Source organism: Myxine glutinosa, chromosome 4, assembly GCF_964187855.1.
Source record: "Myxine glutinosa chromosome 4, kmMyxGlut1.1, whole genome shotgun sequence".
In the NCBI taxonomy this organism is placed as follows: Eukaryota; Metazoa; Chordata; class Myxini; order Myxiniformes; family Myxinidae; genus Myxine; species Myxine glutinosa.
In genome coordinates, this window is record NC_136264.1 from 77,354,119 (window position 1) to 77,377,235 (window position 23,117).

The 23,117-nt window shown below is 49.5% G+C and overlaps 1 protein-coding gene across 7 annotated transcripts in view; it reads left to right on the forward strand.

Moving 5' to 3' along the window:
* PBRM1 (polybromo 1) overlaps nt 1-23,117 on the forward strand; it is a 411,924-nt gene that overhangs the window by 259,899 nt on the left and 128,908 nt on the right. For all 7 annotated transcript variants that reach the window (XM_078776019.1, XM_078776017.1, XM_078776018.1 and 4 more), the window contains exons 18-21: nt 5,180-5,344; nt 9,539-9,696; nt 18,206-18,481; nt 18,590-18,735. In XM_078776019.1, the coding sequence (XP_078632145.1) occupies nt 5,180-5,344; nt 9,539-9,696; nt 18,206-18,481; nt 18,590-18,735 (745 nt within the window). The remainder of the gene's footprint in view (nt 1-5,179; nt 5,345-9,538; nt 9,697-18,205; nt 18,482-18,589; nt 18,736-23,117) is intronic.

Here is a 23,117-nt window from a genome sequence, read left to right on the forward strand (position 1 = left end):
GGCCCGTCGTACGGCGGCCGGAGTGGCCCCCGGTGCGCGTCATGACGCACAAAGACGTACTCCGCTGTGCGAAGCGCCGGGGGGACGTAGGACTGGGGGCCACCGTGGCGGGACATTGGCACGGGGGCAAATCGGCGGGCGGCCTCCTGGAGGTCCGAGCGCTGGTGTGCGGCGGACCAGGGACTGGTAGCGTCGGGCACGAACTCGCCCGGGATGCGGAGCGGCTGGCCGTAGACGAGCTCGGCGGCGGACGCCCGGAGGTCCTCCTTGGGGGCCGTGCGGAGGCCCAAAAGGACCCACGGCAGCCGGTCGGTCCAACCGTCGTCCTGAAGGCCGGCCATGAGTGCGGCCTTCATGGAGCGGTGAAACCGCTCGCACAACCCATTGGCTTGGGGGTGGTAGGCCGTGGTGCGGTGCAGCGTGACCCCCAACGAGCGGGCGACCGCGCCCCAAAGTTCGGACGTGAACTGTGGGCCGCGGTCGGCCGAGATGTCCGCCGGTGCGCCGAAGCGCGCGACCCAGGTGGCGATGAACGCCTGCGCCACGTCGGCGGTGGTGGTGGAGGTGAGGGGCACGGCCTCCGGCCACCTGGTGGTCCTGTCCACCATGGGGAGCAGGTGGGTGAACCCCCGCGATGGGGGCAGGGGACCCACCAGGTCCACGTGGACGTGGTCGAAACGCCGTGCAGGCACGGTGAAAGGTGCTAGCGGGGCCTGGGTGTGGCGGTGGACCTTGGCCTGCTGGCAGGCCGTGCAGGCGTTGGCCCAGTCGCGGACGTTCCGTCGAAGGCCGTGCCAGACGAAACGCGCCGACACCAGCTTCTGAGAAGCTTTCCGGCCCGGGTGAGAAAGGCCGTGGATGGAGGCGAAGATGCGGCGCTGCCAGGAAACGGGCACGATGGGGTGAGGCTGGCCCTGGGAGACGTCGCAGAGCAGGACGGTGCCCGCGAAGGGGATGTCGGCCAGGCGGAGGCCCGTGTCCGCCGCCCGGAGGGCCTGCACCGAGGTGTCGGTGGTCTGGTCGGCCGCCATGAGCGCGAAGTCCACGCCGAGGTGGACCGCGTTCGCGCTGGCCCGAGAAAGACAGTCGGCCACAGCGTTGTCTTTGCCGGCGACGTGCCGGATGTCCGTGGTGAATTCCGACACGGCGGAGAGGTGGCGCTGCTGGCGGGCCGACCACGGCTCCGTGACTTTGGCCATTGCGTAGACCAACGGCATGTGGTCGACGAAAGCCGTGAACGGGCGGCCCTCCAGGAGGTGTCGGAAATGGCGAACGGCCAGGAATAGACCGAGCAGCTCGCGGTCGAACGTGCTGTATTTTAACTCGTTCGGCCGGAGCTGCCGGCTGAAAAAAGCGAGTGGCTGCCAAACCCCGTCCACCCATTGTTCATGGACAGCGCCCACCGCATAGTTGGAGGCGTCTGTAGTGAGGGCGATGGGCGCGTTGAGCACCGGGTGAGCCAGCAGCGTTGCGTCGGTGAGGGCCCGTTTTGCGCTCGCGAAGGCCGCGTCCATGGCCGCGGACCAAACAATGTCATGCTTGGCCGGCTTGCCCCGGAGGGCCTCGTAAAGCGGCCGCATGAGCTGAGCAGCGCGGGGCACGAATCGGTGATAAAAATTCACCATGCCGAGGAACTCTTGTAGGGCCTTGATGGAACGGGGACGCGGGAACGTGGTGATGGCCTCGACCTTGGTCGGCAGCGGCACGGCCCCGGTCTTGGTGATGCGGTGGCCCAAAACGTCAACGGTCATCGTGCCGAAGTGGCATTTGGCCGGGTTGACAATTAAGCCGTGCTCGCTGAGGCGACCGAACAGTGTTCGGAGGTGGAGGAGGTGCCCGGCGCGGGACGTGCTGGCGACGAGGATGTCGTCCAGATAGACGAAAATAAATGGCAGGTCGCGCAGCACGCCGTCCATCAAGCGTTGGAACGCCTGGGCCGTGTTCTTGAGGCCAAACGGCATCCTCAAAAATTCGAATAGGCCGAACGGCGTGATGACGGCCGTCTTCGGGACGTCGGCCGCCCGGACAGGTACCTGGTGGTATCCCCGTATCGGGTCAATTTTGGAAAATATGACCCGTCCCGCCAAACGGGCGGAAAAGTCCTGGATGTGCGGGATCGGGTACCTGTCGGGGGTGGTAGCGTCGTTGAGGCGGCGGTAGTCGCCACACGGGCGCCATCCGCCCCCCGGCTATGGCACGATGTGCAGTGGTGAGGCCCACGCGCTATTGGAGCGCCGCACGATGCCGAGGTGCTCCAACGCGTCGAACTCGGCCTTTGCCACGGCGAGCTTGGCCGGGTCGAGGCGGCGGGCCCTGGCGTAGACCGGCGGGCCCGTAGTGGGTATGTGGTGCTCGATCCCATGCCGCACTGCGACGGCCGAAAACGTCGGCCGCATGAGGGCCGGGAATTCCGCGAGCAGGCGAGCGAACTCGTTCGCCGTCGGGAGGGCGCACGCCAGTTCGGTCGGCGCGGAGCTGCTCATCGTGCACGCCAGGGAGCTGAAGGTCTCGGCGTTGACAAGGCGACGACGTTTGACGTCGACCAGCAGCCCGTGCGCGCAGAGGAAGTCGGCGCCCAGCAAAGCCATGGGGACGCAGGCGGTCACAAAGGTCCACTGAAAGCGCTGGCTGCCGAAGCAGAGGGTGACGTCGCGCGGGCTGAAAGTGCGTATGGCCGAGCCATTAGCAGCGACCAAAGAGGGGCCGCAAACGGCGTCCCGCCTGTCCTGCTCGGAGGCGGGTATGACGCTCAGTTGGGCGCCAGTGTCACAAAGGAAACGCCGCCCGGACGCTTTGTCCCGAATAAAAAGCAAGTTGCCCGAGTGGCCGGCGCTCATGGCTGGGAATGAACGCCGGCCCGGCCGTTTCCCGACTTGCCGAAAGTGCACGGGGGTCGGCACGTCCGAGCCTTGTGTCCGAACCTGGCGTGGTAATAACACCACGCCTGGTCAGGTGGAGGCTCTGGCCGTCGTGTCGGAAGCGGTCGGCGCGGCGTGGCGGCCACCAGTTGCACCGGCAGTTCGGCCTCCAACCGCGCAGGGCGCTCGGGCGTCGTGGGCGTCGCCTCGGACGGCGGCAGGCTCCAGGTAGCCGCGCCGATGTGTTGGCCCGCCGAGGAGATCTTATCGGCTTCCCTGGCGAGGGCGCGGGGATCGGTGAGCGACGTGCCAGCCAGGGCGAGGCGTACCGGGTGAGGCAGCTGGCGAAGGAACAGCTCGCGGAACAGAAAATCCGGAGAGTGCTCACCGAGCAACGAGAGCATATAGTCCATGCGCTCGGACGGGCGCGTGTCGCCGAGCTCGGGCAGGTCGAGCAGGCGCCGTGCGCGTGCCGCGGGTGAGAGGGCAAAAGCGTCGAGGAGGAGCGTCTTCAGCGCGTCATACTTGTCGGCAGCCGGCGGGTGCTCGAGGAGGCTCAGGGCGCGGGCCGCGGTGGCGGAACCGAGCGCTGCCACGACGTGGTGGAAGCGGGTGTCGTCCGCGGTGATGCCTCGCAGGGCGAACTGGGAGTCCGCCTGGGCGAACCAAACAGCCGCGTGAGCCTCCCAGAAGGTATGCAGTTTAAGAGTCACTGCCGTGTCCATGTCGGTAGGTCACCAGTGAAGGAGCTGCGCTCCAACGCGAGTTGAAAGAATTGACGCGACCAAAGACGGAATTCGTCCGAGTTGCTTTATTGAAACAAAACAGCTCAGGTATTCTCAAAAGCCCGTTTATCGGGCAGCAATATATATACACATTTATGCCCGGGCGTTTGCCCGGGAAAACCGAGACCGGGCATGCCCGGGTGTCAAGGGCGAGTCTGGACATGCCCGGGCGGCCTGGACGCGGCCTGGCAAGTCGAGGCTGGGCATGCCCGAGCGCTCTGGGCGAGCCCTGGAAAGGCGAGAGCGGGCATGCCCGGACGCTCTGGGCGAGCCCTGGAAAGGCGAGTCTGGACATGCCCGGGCGTCCTGGACGCGGCCTGGCAAGTCGAGGCTGGGCGTGCCCGGGCGCTCTGGGCGAGCCCTGGAAAGGCGAGAGCGGGCGTGCCCGGGAACAGCGAGTCCGGGCATGCCCAGGAGAGGCGCGTCTGGCCCCGTCCGGACGAGCCCGGCATGGCGATCGCGCCCTGGCCGCGTCCTGGCAGGTGCAAGGCGATTGTGTACATTCAGCGGGAACCGCTACAATATATGGTTAATGAGGTTAGAAAGGATCGTGGGTAGGGATGGGGTAAGACAGGATATGGTGGTGCATCATTGAAATCCGAAAGGGAAGAGTGTGATTGAACTGTTATAGGAAGATGGTTCCACAAACAGGAGAAAAAGGAATAAAGGGGTTGAGGTGGATAGCAGAAGCCTGGAGTTTTTTAGTTTAGCCATTAGTAGGTTACTGGAAGGATGTGTGCATTGTGGAGTGGCTGGTTAGGGTTAAGGGAGGCCTAAGAGAGCAGAGGGAGCTTGACTGGGGGAGAGGCAGTAAAAAACAGAGACTAACATCTCATCAATTCCAGATCAGCAGAGAATGACGCAGCTGTTGGTGAGATGCAATACTATTTGACACAATCTGGAGTCATCTGTTGTACAGAACCCCCATCCAACTGATGCAGCTGCTGTCTGCCGGTTTATGGTATATATTTACGGATAAGAAAAACATTTCCTCAATATCGAAAAATTCTTATATTTACAAAGACAAGAATAGTTGTGCAAAATGTTTAACATGGCAGGAAACTTGAGGACATTTTGACAATAAAATTGTTCATCATATTTTTAACCATTGACGAAGAAAAGTATGGAATTTCCTGTAGGCATTGACCACTGCTATCATCATATGAGTCTATACTGTACACTTCAATTCTTGATTGGAAATTTACATCATCACACATTAATATTGTTGACAAAACTTTAATTTCATTATTTTATATGAATCTACTGTCATATTGGAATCAGTACCTTATTTATTTTTGTACTTCGCATCACAGCTCAATAACAAGTCTACTTTATGTGGTGAGCAACTGCCTAAAGTAGACCTTTATCTTTGCGACTCTCAGCGATTAAGAATATAAATCAATTGCCCATCCTCTCCGCAGCTTTTATCAGAAAGCCAACACAAACGCTTCAGATGTTGTAGAGTATATAGACATGTGTATTCGTAGCATCCAGGAACAATATTGGTTCTTTTGTGTTGTTTTTGTTTGTGAGCAGAGGATCGACGAGCAGGGGAGGATGGTTTGCGCAGGACATACAGCCGTGATTGCAGTTTTCGCAACAGCATGTACACGGTGGGAGACTTTGTTTATGTGGAAGCAAGTTCACCCAACATGCAGCAGCACATCGTTTCTATTGAGAAACTGTGGGAGGATGACACTGGTACATAGTCACACTAAATCGCTCAACACATTGCTTTGCTATGAGGCTTATTATGTGTGTGTGTGTGTGTGTGTGTGTGTGTGTGTGTGTGTGTGTGTGTGTGTGTGTGTGTGTGTGTGTGTGTGTGTGTGTGTGTGTGTGTCATGCTTCCTTTTAAAAGGTTTCTGCTGTTGTAAGTAATACAAATCGTAACATTGGAAAGCTAATAATCGCTTTACTTGTAACAAAAATTCATATCCATTTCATCATAAAGATGCCTGCTTTAAAATCCTATCTTTCTGGATTGAGGAAGAAGAAACGGGGACCTCAAACTTTGCCGTCTATTCCTGATAAGTGAAACACCCTGCAGCCCATGCCTACAGAAAATAGACTTTTTGAAATGCCGGCCGCATTTTCCATCCAATCATCATGTATCTTTGTTTTTTATAATCTCCATGGGTAGGCGCTCCTGTGTTGAAAATTTCGTGTCAATTGATCAAGCGATTGCGGAGAAAATGAATTTAAAAGCAAAAAAGGTGACAAAGTGGGTGCGGAAGAGAAAAAGTGAGGGCCTCGGCCGATGTTCCACAACACAGTCAAGATGGTTGTGAATGCCTATTACTGGTGTAGTGGTTCCTGCTGTCGTAGAATAATAAAAATGGTACCATTGGCAAGCTAATATAATCAATTTACTTAGTTGGAAAGCTAATAATCAATTTACTTGGTTGGAAAGCTATTAATTGATTTTCTTGGAACAAAAATTTTCTGTTTCATTTTTTGTTTACCAATCTCTCCTCTCCCATACCGTTCTCTCTCTGCTCTATGATTCTCTTTTTTTCTATCCGTCTCTCAGCATTTATTACCACACGACTGTGCGTGGCTACACACATTGGCTTGACTGCTTCTCCCAGCTGCTTCCGCAGTTTCTCGCGGCTTTGAGTGGCTTCAAGAAATTGTCATTCCTGGGCTTACTCTTACCTTTACACATGGTTACAAGGCCTTGCTTTTACTTTCCTAGTGTTGGGAGAGGGGTGGCAGGGAGTTGCTGGTTTGCCAAGCTGTGAACGATCCATCAAATAGCACACACAGATTATAAAGGCAAACAATTTAAAGGATTAATATGGGAGGAATTGTGGGGGCTATAAAAATTACAGAAGGGAGTAGCCACGTTCAATCTGCTTTTGAACATGCTATGACACATGTCCTGTCGTTCTACACAGAAACCAAACACTTACACGAGACAGTTATCATACTAAAATATGCCATTTGTGTCTGTCCGTCTGTCTGATGAATTTTTGACTCCAATACATTCTGTCCTTACTTATGCAATCTCAACCAAACTTGACAGGATGACCAAGGGTTACACAATGAAGGTTGTAGCGCATTAATTTTCCCCCCTCCCGAAGGGGTTTTTCTCCCCCGAACGGGTTTCCCTGCCATTGCCGTCAATGGGTTGCGTGTTGAGGTGTATAGCCGTATTAAGTTAGCTTTATCATGGCGTTTGTCCAAAGACGATTTATCGTGGCGTTTTTCCAAAGATGCTTTGAATAACAAAATTAATGATAATTGCATATTATTAATGTTATGACAAAACAATATTAATACTAATAATGTCCCACTTCCCCAAGGCGTTTTTCCTGCAGTGATAACATGTTAAAATAGCTTATCATTATAATGGCATTTCCGTGTGAGCAACGACTTCTACAGGAAGTAAAAATATTATAAACCACAAACACATATACTTAGCTTTTTAAACAGTCGCTAATGCTTTTTATAACACTAAATGAAGAAATTTGGAGGAATCCTGACATCCATGAAGTAAGGTTTACTTACAGAACTGAGCGAAGATCTATGGTACTCCATATAACCCACAAATGTTGAGTTCATAACATGGCCCTTTCTACCACGACCGTGGCATTTTTCTTCGGAAACTTTTGAAACTCGCTCCCACTGTATAATACGAAACAAAGGGAGGAAGACCGGGATGTGCTCATTTACCAAGCAGCTAGCTAGCGCTTGCCATGCCAACCGTTCCTTAATGGTTTTGAATTAAGTGCTTGCTCGAATGCTGAAAGAACTTGGCAATCTCTCCAGAAGAAACTTGGTAAATGAACACACACCCAATGTTCTTGAGATCCGACCTTCGATCAACTGTAATCTATATACCCCAAAGAGAAATGACCCTTTCTGCAGCTCCCGTAGTGTGCGGGTGTACTAGTTAATGAAATAACTCGCCTGTCTAACTCCCGTTACCCCCCTTATGTCCATTCCTGCAACAATACAAATAACTTTCAGTCCCTGTTTATTATTTTCTAAGTATTTTGAGAAGGAAGCCTTTAGCTAGATCTAAATTTCTCTGTTCAATGTGTACCCCACAAAAGTTTTGGGATGAAGAAGATTTTTACCAAGCCTCTTTTTGGGGGGTGAGGGGGGGGGCAGGTGGTTGCACGGTTGCATGGTCCTTGAAACTATTTGAAATTGCACATGTGGAAAAAGTAAGTACACCCCTACATTCATCACAACTTCAAATACCTAAAATTAGAATCAGGTGAACCAGCTCAGGTGCAAATGATTAGAACATCATTAGAGAGGATGTTGGAGGAACCTGTCTTATTTAAACCTCAGACATTTAGTTTGGTTTGCTCTTTGCTGTTGAAGTGTGCGGCGTCACCATGCCTAGATCAAAAGAGCTCTCTGAGGCCTTCAGAAAGAAGGTTATAGATGCTTACGAGTCTGGGAAGGGATTTAAAAAGATCTCCAAACAACTTGAAATCAATCATTCGACTGTCCGGAAGATCATCTACAAGTGGAGAAGATTCCAAACAACTGCCAACTTGTTCAGGCCAGGCCGCCCCAGCAAGTTCAGCCTGAGAGCAGAACGCAAGATGCTGAAAGAAGTCTCTAGGAACCCCAGAATGTCATCACGGGACCTACAGGTAGCTCTTGCCAATGTTGATGTCAAAGTGCACGAGTCCACCATTAGAAAGAGGCTGCACAAATTTGATCTACATGGGAGGTGTGCCAGGGGGAAACCTTTTCTGTCCAGAAAGAACATCAGGGCAAGACTAAAGTTTGCCAATAAACACCGAGGCAAAGACCAGCACTTCTGGAACAATGTGCTCTGGACAGATGAGTCAAAGGTAGAGCTATTTGGCCACAGTACCAGAAGACATGTTTGGCGAAAACCAAAGACAGCATTTGACCACAAGAACCTGATACCAACTGCAAAGCATGGTGGTGGAAATATTATCGTTTGGGGCAGCTTTGCTGCACCAGGGCCTGGGCAGCTCACCATCGTAGAATCCACTATGAATTCTTCATTGTACCAGAGGGTGCTTGAGGATAATGTGAAGCCATCTGTCGGAAAGTTGAAACTCAACCAAAGGTGGACCTTGCAACATGACAATGACCCTAAACATACCAGTAAATCCACCAAGGAATGGCTGAAAAGAAAGAAATGGAGGGTTCTGGAATGGCCAAGTCAAAGCCCGGATCTAAATCCCATCGAGATGTTATGGGGGGATTTGAAACGAGCTGTGCATGCAAGAAACCCCTCAAACATTGCACAGCTGAAAGAATTCTGCATGGAGGAGTGGGCATACATTTCTCCCAGTCGATGTCAGAGACTGCTAGACAGTTATAAGAAACGCCTACTTGAGGTTGTTTCTGCCAAAGGGGGCAATACCACCTATTAGAGCCAAGAGTGTACTTACTTTTTCCACATGCGAAATTTGCATTTATGTTTATTTAAATTATACAATGGACTACAAAATGTAAATGTTTCATGATATTTGTTATATTATATCACCTTTATCTATCAATATTGTTGAAATGAAGATCAAATAGCTGTATGTTGAAATATGTTGAAAAAGTCAAAACTTTACATGGGGTGTACTTACTTTTTCATGTGACTGTATGACACATGTGTCCTGAACCTCAAAGTCCTGGAAAACAACTATTTGTCCTGGAAAACTGGAAATTTGTTCTTCTATGGCTGTGTGCACCATGTCACAGATTGTTTTTCGTAGCTAAATGCATTTTGCACAAGGCCTATATTTTTTTATTTGATACTGTAATAATTATAATGTTTTCATATTTCAGACATGGAATGAAAATACCATAAGTACCGCACCACATACGTCCTGACATGGTCTACATTTAGATGAGATGTTTACAAAACTATAAGAAGTAATGTGGTGCTGTTTGTTGGATTAGGTGAAAAGTGGCTTTATGGGTGCTGGTTCTACCGTCCCTGTGAAACATTCCACCTTGCAACACGCAAGTTCTTGGAGAAGGAGGTTTTCAAGAGTGATTATTACAACACAGTGCCTGTTAGCAAGATACTGAGCAAGTGTGTGGTCATGTTTGTGAAGGTAAGATGCAGGTGGGCTTCTGAAAATGAATGAAAGATGATCAAAACATAATTTCTTTTGTCTCCACTGAGTCCTCAATTTTGCTTCTGTATGCCCCCACTTTATATTGTTACATTAGTATGGGGTAGGCAATATCTTTGTCCAGGTGGAATGCATAGGTTGTGTGCTCTGACTGTCATGAAGAAGAAGAAACCCCATGTAATAAGTAGGAAATTTGTTTAGACCGTACGTCGTGTAAGTAATTCCTTGTCCCCATGAGAGGGGTGGGGTTTGTTAATTAGCGAGGGATTAGGGGTAAATTAATCCCCTGTATGTAATGGCCTCTGTTATTTTTTTTCCTCTGTTCCTGATGACATATATGCAGTACACACAAATAGTAAGAAATTGCCCATTAACCACACTAAATAAAAACCAACAGGAAGCAGGACATTGAGCACTACCGCTGATAACACCGTCTTGGTGAGCACACAGCAGGGCCATGAGGCCATGTCCCAAAGAGCAGTGATTGGTCCGGGATTTGATTGGCACAAGGACTGGTAAGATGGGACTCGCTGATGGAAGTGGACACGGAGACGTCGTGAGATGACGTCAGAGCCTTGACTATAAAGGAACACTGTGCCGACATTTTGTTTCTCTCGTTCTGGATCCCATAGCAAACGGTCTCTTATTGCTCTTGCGCAAGGGAGATTCATCACGAACGGTCGTGTCCCGACATTTTGTCTCTTTCTTCTTCTCTCGCTTTCCTCGTGGCTTTCTCTCTTGTGTTGGGGTTATCCGGAGTGAGGGACATTCATAAAGAATGGGGACATATACGGTGCGCTCTCGAGCGAGGGACATTCATTGGGAGCGACCATGATTTTGTATCTCTCGGTTGTTGGATCTGGTGGTGAACGGTTGTGTTCCGACATCTTCATAGTGATCGTGAGGAGGAGGAACTGCAGACTGAGAACTGCGGTTTCCCGCGCAAGGACGATGAAGACATGCGCGGCTGGGCGAACGAGGATTTGTGAGGCCTAGTTCGCACCCACGGCAGTGCAGCCTTCGGTTTTCCTGTGAAGGAAACGGGGGGGGGGGGCGGGGGGGTTGACGAATCCTGACGGCGGGGGGGGGTTGACGATTCCTGACGAGATTCAAGAGCCTATTTAAGTTAAGTGCCACAAGCCACACATAGTTATTTTCCAGTTATTTTTTCCCTTGTGTTGTAATCGAGTCTCGATGTGTTGTAATCGAGCGCTCCAATATCGTGCATTATTTTGTGACTGGCATTTACTTTAATAAATCCGGTATTTTTGTACTGTTACGTGCTCCTCCCCAAACCCCGGTCACGGTGTACCTCCGAGCCCCGAGAGGAGTCACGGCAGAAAGATGTGTTATTCTGTATGTCAAAGATCAATGGTGAAACCACACCAATTGTTATCAACAAACAAGTATTGTATTAAGGTCACACAAGAATAACAGTACAATAACAATATTAATCAATTGTACAACCAATATATCATTCCTATGATGGTACCATCAGTTTCGTACAATATAACTCACTGTGCTCCAAGTGAGCGAAAATAACATTCCCAATAGCTCTGTCCCAGCTTCAAACCAAAGTCGATCCACGCTCTAGTGATCGTCAGAACGATGTTGTATCGAGACCAGAATTCCGCTCGGTTGACAGTCACACTGCCAAAGATAGGCAAAAGTGTCCTCAAGAGGCAGCTGGGAAATCACACCTTCGGGTATGGACGTTCAACGGCTCCCAATCGGCGAACTGCAATTTCCAACTCAAAATCCACGTTAGACACACACACCAGGTTACGTCTGGATGCGGTGAAATGGTTGAAGCGAGGTGAAAAACCTGGAGCGATGCGAAATCAAGCGCGAGGCAAAATGGCCAACGGTCCGTTCTCGAAACGTAACGGCACTCCAATGATTCTCTTCGGAATCAACCGCAAAACCTGTCATGCAGGTTTATCTGTCACAGCGATAACAACTCTGTCGCAGGAATCCCTTTCCCAGGAAACCCCAAAGTTTACTTGTGACCCTCGTTCACCAGCGTTTGCTCAAAACCTCAACGCAGCTCGGCTTCTGCTCCACCTTACTTGCTCCGCCTCTCCTTCCTCCTCTTCTTCCTCATCCAGTTCCCGATCCGGTTCCCGGTTTCTTTTTAAAACATTAACTTTTTTTACCTTTTGAAAACAGGAATCTCTATTTCACCTAAATGATAACAATAATAGTACATGCAACCAGAAATGTTTACAGTGGATGAGAACCACAACAACGGAAGTGACGAATCCGTAACAGTACATTTTAATTCCATGTCGGTTTGAGTTGATTTATTGCAGGGTCGAGAACGTCGGGTGGACTCGTGAAGGTAAGATCTCCGGCCTCCCTCCCCGCATGTATAACAAAGGTCCGCCATTGAATTGAACGCCTCAGAGTTGAACCTCGTTTGGTCATCTGTGTCGCCCTGCGGTATTCACCAGAGGGCAGGCACACGACAATATTGTTGCAGTTTTAGAACCCACACTTTTGTAAATAATAATCACTTGTAAATATGACATTAAAAGGTTAAAGGTTGCACCCTTAGTTAGGCCACAGCAACACGTAGGCCACCTTAGAAATTGCAGTTATTTCATTATTATGTGTTTCAGATAAGGCCGTGTTTCCAATAGTTGAATCTGCGTTGCATCAATTAAATAAGAGTAGGTCCCCAATTCAGTTCGTTCATTTTGCGGTCTCTCTCCAAATTCTGTTACGCGCCTTGGTTAGCGTTCGCACAGGCGCTGCCATTGACCATGCGGTCGGCTCGAGGAAGAAGGGGGCGGAGCGCCAGGAACCAGGTGTGGCTTGTCAACCAGCCGTCAAAGGCGGAGCCGGTAAGCCCTTACCAGCCAACCAGGGCTGAGGTGAGCTCGATGGCGGGCGTGGTTTTGAAGCGCGCGGAGTGATCTTGAAGCGCGATATATAAGCGTGCGCGCAAAGCCCTTTAACGGACTCCTGTTGAAAGACCTGCGCGCAACGGACTCGTTGGGAGAGAGCGCTGATAACGGACTTGTGGGTATATGCGCTTATTGAAAGGACTGATCCAGGAGCGCACATTTGCAAAGAACTTGTTGGAGGCACGCGCATTGAGAGGACCTTTGGGAAAGGGCGCGTTTGGCACAGCCATTCAAGTATTACGTGCGCTAAAGGACACGAGCCTTCCCCCCCGGCCATATGTAAGGTCCGGTCGCGCGCCAACGATACGCAGAGCTGCCTGTCGGGTTTCGCCCGCGGAACCGGAGTGACGGGGGTCGACTGGAGCCTGGATCATCTACCTAGACCTTCCACCCTACCCACTACAATCCCGTGTGAGTGTGTATGTTTGTTCTGGGGTGTTAAGTTAAGACTGCGTAGTTAAGCCTGCCCTGTGTCCTGCTTCTTCCTCTTCCTTCCTTGTACATCCTTTTGTTTCCTCTTTTCTTGTATATTTGTAATAAACCAATATTTGTTCTTCCCACATTCTGGTTTCCTCTTATCCGATCGCTTTAGTCTTTTCTCGATTGAGTACCTGTGGCACGATTAAGAACCGCTCAGAATCGGGTTTAGTCTTATTGGTAAAAGCTCGGATCGCGGATCGCTAACCGCTCGGCACTTTCCATCTTATCCGTGGTTCGAGCGGGAATTATTTCCCTGCTCGCGGTCGGTGTTGGTAATTAGGTATTTGGGACCCAAATTGACCAATCACCCTACCCAAGACCGACCGGGAGGAGCGTTGTAGCTTCCAGGACTCGGGACGGCCAGCTTAAAAGGACAAGGGGATTAACCCCCCCTCCCCCCACCCCCCCTTGATAAGGGGAGAGCCGACCCCCAAATCCGCAACAATATGTTCATTTTCTGTCTCCAAGTTTTTGCCATTTTACCTACTACTGTACCTCCTTTTTGATTATCAACTCTTTTTAATCCAGACCATTTTTCATATTCATGTTTTCAGGTTGTTTTTTTTTGCTTACATGTGTCTTTGATCACTTTTTCATTTGTCTCCTTCCTTTATTGATTAAAAAAATAATAATAATAATAATTCATTTATTTTGTATAGCGCTTTTCCAGAAGCCCAAAGGCGCTTTGACAGAGTGGAAAACATAATGCATAACAATACATGAAAACAACAATTGCAAAAAGACAAGAATCAAGAAAACAAACAGCAGCGATATACGGCATATATATAAGACAAGAATCAAAAAGACAAGACAAGAATCAATAGGGAAATATTTAAAGCAAAAGGAGGGAGAAGGAGAAGAGATAGTCAGGGGTTAAATGCTGTGGGTTGAATGTTGAATGCAGCGTTGAACAGGTGGGTCTTTAGTGATGTTTTGAATGTGGTGAGTGAGGAGGAGTCTCTGATGGTGTGAGGTAGTGAGTTCCAGAGGGTGGGAGCAGCGATGGAGAAGGCCCTGTCCCCCCAGGATCTGAATTTGGTCCGGATGGAGGGGGTCAGGAGGTTGGTACCAGCAGAGCGGAGGTTGCGGGTGGGAGTGTGTCTGGAGAGGAGGTCAGCCAGGTAGGATGGGGCCAGGTTATGGAGGGCTTTGTATGTCAAGAGGAGGATTTTGTACTGGATTCTCTGGGGGATGGGGAGCCAGTGAAGCTTGTAAAGGACGGGGGTGATGTGGTCACGGGTCCGGGAATGAGTGAGTAGACGGGCAGCGGAGTTCTGAATGTATTGGAGTTTATTGGTGATTTTTGAGGGTGAACCATAGAGGAGGCTATTGCAGTAGTCCAGACGGGAGGTGATGAAGGCGTGGATGAGGGTTTCTGCAGCCGTGGAGGAGAGGGATGAGCGGAGACGGGCAATGTTTTTCAGGTGAAAGAAGGCTGACTTTGTGATCTGTTTAGTGTATTTGTCGAAGGAAAGGGTTTGGTCAAAGATGACGCCAAGATTCCGGATGTGAGGGGAGGTGGATACTGGGATACCGTCGATGTTGAGGGCAAAGTTATGGGTGGATTTTGTGAGCGTTTTTGGGCCAATGATGATTATTTCAGATTTATCACAGTTAAGCTTGAGGAAGTTGATTTGAAGCCAGGATTTTATTTCAGTGATGCAGTTTGTCAGGATAGAGTGGGTGTCGGTGGAGACGGACTTGGTGGAGATGAAAAGCTGGATGTCATCGGCGAAGCAGTGGAATTGGAGACCATGACGGCGGATTAAGTGACCGAGCGGGGACAGGTAAAGGATGAAGAGGAGGGGGCCAAGAACTGAACCTTGGGGGACACCTTGGGGGAGGGGAGCAGTGGGGGATTTGCAGTTATTGATGGAGATGAACTGGCATCTGTCAGAGAGGTATGATTTAATCCAAGAGAGGGCAGTGCCGGTGACGTTAAAGGTGGATTCAAGTCGGGTGAGGAGGATAGTGTGATCGATGGTGTCAAAGGCAGCGCTGAGGTCGAGGAGGACGAGAATGTTGAGGTTGCCAGCGTCAGAGGAGAGGAGAAGGTCGTTGGTGATTTTGAGGAGAGCAGTTTCAGTACTGTGGTTGGAGCGGAATCCGGATTGGAATGTTTCATACAAGTTATTGGCAGAGAGATGATGTTTGAGTTGAGTGGCTACAGCGCGTTCCAAAACTTTTGACAGAAAGGGTAGGTTGGAGATGGGTCTGAAGTTGTTTAGGGTGTCAGGGTTTAGACCAGGTTTTTTTAGAATGGGGGTAACAGCAGCAATTTTGAGGGAAGGTGGGACGATGCCTGTAGACAGGGAGGAGTTTATTGTTGCAATGATAAGTGGAGAGAGAGCAGGGAGGGAGGCTTTGACAAAGCTGGAGGGGATGGGGTCAAGAGTGCAGGTGGCAGTTTTCATTCCTATGAGGAGTTCAGAGAGGTCAGTAGGAGAGATTGGGGAGAACCGAGACAGGGGATGGCAGGACAAGGGGGGGCAGGTGGTTGGAGGGGGAGCGGGTGCGGCGGTGGTCAAGCTGTTGTAGATGTTGTCAATTTTGCGTTGGAAGAAAGAGAGGAAGGAGATGCAGTTGTCTACTGTGAATGACTGGGTGGTGGTGTTCAGGGGGCGGAGGAGTTTGTTTATTGTCGAGAAGAGTGCTTTTGGGTTTCCGGAGCCAGAGTGGATAATTTGAGAGTAGTAGGCAGAGCGGGCGCGGGAGAGGGCATCTTTGTAGTGTTGTATGTGGTCCTTGTAGGCTTGGGAGTGAACTGTGAGACCCGTTTTATTGCGGAGTCTTTCAAGTTGGCGAGCACGAGTTTTCATCAGGTGGAGTTCAGGGGTAAACCAGGGAGCAGAATGGGTGAAAGAAACTGTTTTGGTTTTTACAGGCGCAAGCTGGTCAAGGCAGGAGGAGAGAGTGTGGTTGTAGTAGTCAGTGAGGTCGGAAGGGGTGTGGAGGTCAATGAAGGGAGAAGTGGACATTTTTTCAGAGAGGGTGGATGAGAATGAGGTAGGTGAAAGAGCGTTTAGCTTACGGAAGTTGATTGTGCGATAATGCCTTGGTGTTGGGGCGGGGATGTTGATGGTCAGAGTGATGGCTAAGTGGTCAGAGAGGGTGAGGTCGGAGCCATAGAGATGGTGCAAATTTAATCCAGTGGAGCAGACAAGGTCCAAAATGTGACCACGGATATGGGTAGGAAAGTCGACATGTTGAGTGAGGTTAAAGCAGGTGAGTAAATCAGTGAAGTCAGTGGTTATTGTGGAGTCAGTGGAGTCCATGTGGATATTGAAATCACCAAGGAGGAGGATTGAGGGGGAGAGGGAACATAGCTGGGTCAGAAAGTAGGAGAAGTCAGACAGGAATGATGGGTGTGGTTTGGGAGGGCGGTAGACGACAGCCATGACTGACTGCGTGTGACCAGAGAGTTTTAAAGCCAGGTGTTCAAATGATGGAGCAGATGAGATGGAGATGAGGTTGGTCTTGATGTCTTGACGGTGGATAACGGCAATTCCACCACCTCGGCCCTCCGAGCGTGGTTTATTGACGTAGGAATATCCATTGGGTGTGGTGAGGTTGAGTGTGTAGTAGTCCAGAGGTTGTTGCCAGGTTTCGGTGAGACAGAGAAAGTCCAGTTTGTTATCCAGGATGTATTCGTTCAGGATGAGGCATTTATTGTTGAGGGACCGGGTGTTGAACAGGGTGAGCTTGATGTTGTTTTGAACAGCAGGGATGAATTCAGGTGATTTAGCCAGGGTTCGTAGGCAAGAGGTGCGATCGTGTGGGTTGCTGTGACCAGGTGCGCTGGGACGAAGAGTGAGAGTGCGCTGAGCCGACCAGAGGACGGGGATGGAGTGACCTGATTGCAAATAAACAAACTTGCGACCGGAGCCACGGTGAATGTACCTGGGTCGTCGGAGGAGTCCATTTGATTTGATGGCAGAGATGCATGATGGGGTGGAGCGGGTATTGAGCAGAAGAAGCCTTGCGGCGGAGTACTTCAGAGCCATGCCAGGCAGGAGCGAAGGGACGAGTACGAGGCCAAGGTCGAGGAGGCAAAGCGGCAAACGCAGCGGCAAACGCAGCGGCAAACGACTGCAGCCGCTAATCAAGACCACAGCGGCAAACAAGGCCACAAGGCCACCGGCAAACAAGCCCACGGCCACAATCAACGGGAGCGGGCCTTTCGAATTCCGTATTCCGTACCATCAAAAGCAGATTCCGTTATCCAGCCGGAGAACACGCGGCACGTGCGGGTGTGAAAAGGCAGGACAGGTGTGAGATGTCAGGTCAGAAAGGTAGAAGCAGACCCTGTACATCCATCCAGTCGGAGAAGCGGCGAATATGCAACGCCAGCGTCCTCTCGCAACCGAACCCGAAAATCATCTGCTGCCATGCACTTTCCCTGTTGTGTTATTATCTCTGCCACCAAAGGTGGATGGAGGTTGTGTTTTCACCCCTGGCTGTTTGTCTGTCTGTTTGTGAACAAGATATCTCAAAAAGTTGTGGATGGATTCGGAGGAAATTTGGCAGAGAGGTAGCATGTGTGACAAGGACGAAATGATTAGATTTTGGTGAAGATCGGAATATGGATTCGGATATGAGAATTATTTAATTTTTAAGTGAGTCTTCACCATTGAGTGATGGGGCTAAAACCAACATATAGCAGGATATCTCAAAACGTTATGGATGGATTTGAACGAAACTTGGTGGACAGGTTGTGAGTGTGACAAGGATGAATCAATTTAATTTTGGTAAAGATCTGAATATGGATTCGGCTTCAATAATTATTTAATTTTTCAGTGCTTCTTCGCCATTGAGAGATCGGGTGAAAAGCGATATATAACATGATATTTTTAAATGTTATGGACAAGTTATGAATGAACTTGGTGGATGAATTGGGTAGGTGACCAGAACAAGCCAATTAGATTTTGGTTCAGGTCTGAATCCAGATTCTGCCTATCAGTGGGATACAAAATGTAAACTGTTCACCAGGCGGAGGTATGCTCTCTACTGAGTGCCGTTCTAGCTTTACAGTATTTAACTTTTGTTGTTGCACAATACTTTCACTGTTTATCTTTAGTTAGTTATTTTGTACTCCCCAGGAATACTTTAAGCTTCGACCTGAAGGTTTCTCCCTCGAAGATGTCTATGTGTGTGCATCACGCTACTCAACTAAGGTGAAAGCCTTCAAGAAAATCAAACTGTGGACCGTTCCACCATGCCCTGTCCGCCTGGTTCCTAGGGAGGAGTCTCTGCCTGTAGTCCGTGTGGCATCTATCTTTGCACCTCCTTCTCGGGAAGGAGGTCCACATCGTGATGGCCCCCAAGAGTCCTCACGCGAAGCCTCCATGGATGAACCAGATGGCTTTGTAGAGAAGGTTTGCAGGGTCGAGAACAGTTTTGGAAATGCTGGTGGAAGAATATATTTGTAAATTTCTGGTAATATTGGATGCTCTCTGCAGTAATGCTCCTTGCATTTTTCTCAGGATGTAGAGGACGTTCCAGTGGATGTGTCAAATGGGGAACCAGGCTTGCAGTACTATGAGCAGCTAAATCTTGGAGGCCAGGCTTACAAGGTCGGGGACTCTGTTTATCTTCGCACAGACGGTCTCTCACACCCACGTATAGCAAGGTGGGTTTTGATTTTAAAGGTGCCATTTAACTCTCCATCCTTTTCACATAGTTTATTTATCTTCCAAAGCACAAGATAAAGACAAGATCAGTATGTCTGCCATGGCTGTTTCCTCACCTGGCTTTTGCTTTATTACCAGCTCTCATGTTCTTGTATTTTATTATGAGTTTGTAGATGCTTTTAAGTTTTTACCGTGTTTTACAAGTATTGTTTTTCTTCATGAGATCTGAATTTTGTTGTGGGAGAGTAATCGTGTGTTTATATTTAGAATGAGCATAATGGACTAAATGTCCTTTATTGTTCATTCTTTTCCCTGTACCTTTATTGTTCAATTGTACTCCTGTATAATACTAGGGCATTTGAAATATTTAGCTTTCAATTTATTTACTTGAAATCGAAAGGGTAATTCTGAGGGGTTCTAAAGGGGAATTCTAATGGGTTTCGTTTCTTTCTAGGCTTTGTCTATTTTATGTTAAAATGCCAAACTGAACCATCTCCTTCAGACACGGGTGCGTTTTACTTAAATATTTTCAATTTCAAACCGTTGTCAATTGATCTGCACAACTGTTGTTAAGCAAATGTATTGTTAAAGCAACAATATACAACAAAATATGTAATGTTATGTCATTTGTAATCTTTGCTACTATAAACCTGCTTGATACTTAAGTTTTGCACATAACATACACGCACACATTGACGAAATGTTAATTGACATTTACGATGTTTTTTCATGAACTCCTGTATAATATGTGGGTAATCTTGCATTTGCAATTAATGTGGGTAATCTTGCCACAATTGCAATTAAGTAATGTGGGAATGCTGTGGGAAATCTTGCAATTAATCACAATCTATATAAATAAAACACAGTTTGTGTGTGTCTGTGTGTGTGTTTGTGTGTATGTTACCGATAGACTCCTAAACGGAGAGGCTCACGTACTTGATATTTGGCATAGACATGGCCATTGAGCCTGGGAAGGACATGGCCTACCTAAAAATATTTGACAAGATCCATATTTTTTATTCATATTTACCTCAGCGCATTTCAGGGAGGAACATTATACACGGAATCTCAGCCTGTGCCAGAGCAGCTCGCTGATTCGCTCAGAGCGATCACGTGATGTTCCATCCTCGCTGCCAGACCACTGAACGGAAAATATATAGAATGACCATTGCCATTCACACCACATAGGTGGAGATGCAGCTACCGGGCGCCATCTTGGTTGGCACTCGATGCTGGGCGATGGTGATTTCCGGCACGCGTTTGCACGTAATTCAGAGCGAAAAGCTATTGCGTTTTTTCACCTTTTGTGCAATCGTGTTTTGTGTCGGTTTTGTGCGATATGAATTAAACGTCTTTGAAACAGCTGTGAAACGTCTTTCCACAACCCTTCTTTAACCGATTGAAGCAGTTTATTGCCGCACAAAATAGCATTTTAACAGTTGTCTCGCTTTTAAAATCTTGGACACGTTCAAAACAAACGAGATCCGCGAAGCGAGTTGGTCGAGTCGTGCGAATCGTGCTAACCAAGATGGCGACACGGCGGCTACACTTTTCACAGAGTATGAGCATTCTATATATTTTAAATTCAGTGCGCCAGACTCGCTCACATACTTGATGTGTGGCATAGACATGGCCATTGGGCCTTCACGGTGTAATTTGTGCGAGGCTTTTGTCCGAGTGAGCTTGAGTCGAGAGGGCGAATGTACGGGTTGGGAATGTACGGGTCTCCCTTCCCCCGCCCGGCAACGCCGGTACTGGAGGGCGTTACAGGATCGGTGAGTCTCCAAAATCCGCTTCGTGCTGTTGTTGCGAAGATGCAGGACGATGTCGCGATTGTTGTGCTGCTCTCCTCCCATGAGAACTGCAACGTCATTGTTGACTGGCCCTCCCCTTCTCCCTCCCTCCTCTCCCTCCCCTTCCCTCCCCTCCACCTCCCGCTCCATCCTCCCCTTCCACTCCTTCCCCTCCCCCTCCCCTCCCCTTCCCCCCCAGCCCCTCCCCCCTCCCCTTCCCCCCTCCCTTCCCCCTCCACCCTACCCCCTCCCCTTCCCCCCTCCCCTCCCCTTACCCCTCCCCTCCCCTTCGCTCCTCCCTCTCCCCTCCCCCTCCCCTCCCCCTCCCTTTCCCCCCTCCCCCTTCCCCTCCACCCTCCCCTTACCCTTCCCCTTCCCCCTCAACCCTACCCCCCCTCCCCCTCCCCTTCCCCCTCCCCTCCCTTTCCCCCTCCCCCTTCCCCCTCCCCTTCCCCCAGCTCCCCCCTCCCCTTCCCCCACCTCCCCCCTCCCCCTACCCCTTCCCCCCTCCCCCTCCCCCCTCCTCCTCCCCTTCCCCCTCCCCCCTCCCCCTCCCCCTCCCCCCCCCCCGTTCCCCTCCCCTCCCTTTCCCCCTCCCCTCCACCCCCCGGCAATGCCGGGTACTTCTGCTAGTCTCCCATAAACCCATCCAGCAATTAGTGGATGTCATGATGTTTTACACATTGTTGTTCGTGAGGAACCCGTACCCTATCTACGTGCATTAGTGAAAGTGAATCAGCCCTGACGTAGTTTTAGGGAACGATCAAATGCACTGTCAAGTCAAAGGTCAAGAAAGTGCCCTCACTTAATGATAGCCAAGCAATGCATACACACACACACACACACACACACACACACACACACACACACACATCTCGTTTTTTCATTTCTGTTCCTTACAATTCTATCCCTCTCTTTCATTCACAGACACACACACACACACACACACACACACACACACACACACACACACACACACACACACACACACACACACACTTAATTAATTGTACAGTATCGGTTGTTCCTAAACTTAAATAATTTAAAGGATTGTTGTAAATGATGTTAATTTTACAACATCCCATATTCAACTTTATGTAAATTGTAAACCTCAAACATAGTTTCTCCACCTAAAGCAAGAACCTGGGTTACCACTGACATGGGTTACCACACACACACACACACACACACACACACACACACACACACACACACACACACACACACACACACACGTAAAAGGTGACATGGGTTACCACTAGCACTGGCCGTCCATGAAATCACAATGTGACCAGCTGCGTAGTGAAGCATGCCATGTCACTATAATTCGTGTGGTGATTTTAATCAAGCTATAGGCTCAGCACGAGGTCCAGTATCACACTGATGTGCTTGCTCAATGCAAGATGGTCAAGTTTATTTTCTCCATTTTATTGATCTGGCTATTTTTCTTTTTTTCAGTTAATTGCAGGTTTAAAATCGACATATAAAAAAGCATTTTTCATACGTGAGTAGCAACCCCCTTTCCCACTTCATACTCTTTGTTTGTTGCTCTTTAACGGCCACTATTATCCCACTCTGTGGGGTCGGCCTGGGGAAGCTTTGGCCCAAGTCTTCACGAACCGGCTGGCCAGGCCTGACATTCGCCTAGTTAGGGCAGGAATTTGGAATTTGGCCAGGGTACCGGCGATACTTGCCTACTCTTTGTGAAGGACACCATGGGATCTTTAACATCCACCAACCCATGCTGGCAGACGGGACTCCCGTTTTAACGTCCATCCGAGGGACGGCACACACACTGATGAATCACCCTGCCTGTGAAACACCGAACTGACAGTTTATAGCTGGGTCGGGATTCAAACCCAAGCTAGACAGCTTTTTTAATTTTTTTTTTGTTTGTATACAAGATCGAGGCTCGTGAAAGAGCCAACATTAATCACACAAAAAATCAAACAGACCCATAAAACATACAAAAAGGGGAATGGTAGACAAGATGGGGAGAGAGGGGGAAGCACACAAACACAACATTTGAGAGCAAGGACATCGGGAGATCTGTGGGAGGGAGAGGGCTTGGGGGGAGGTGGGAGAAGTATAAAACACATGGACACTGCAAGGACTTTCAGGAAAGAAGTTGGTATTTCAAAAAAGTGGATCTGGGGTGAAATTAGCAGGGGTAGAAAAGATCAAGGTTTTGGATGGGGGAAGATAAGAGATGGTGGTGAACAGCTGTTTTAAAGACCTGGAGGGAGGACTGGGATTGAAGAGAGTGAGGGAGTTTGTTCCAGAGGCGGGAGAAAAGAGGAATGAAAGAGTGAAGGTGAGCAGAGAGCCTAGATTTTGGCAGTTTAACAATAAGAGGGTTGCTGGCAGATCTTGTGCAACCTTTAGGAATATTTGGGGGACAGAGCACAGAGAGAGCTGGGGGAGCAAGGCCGGAGAGGAGTCGGTAGAAGACAGAAATACCACCAACCTGCCTGCGGTGAGTGAGTGAAAGGCCCTCGGAGTTAACTTCATCGCGGGAGATTCCAATGATTCTGAAAGCTTTGGTTTCAACAGCGTGAAGCCGGGCTATGTCTGAGGCAGGAGCACTG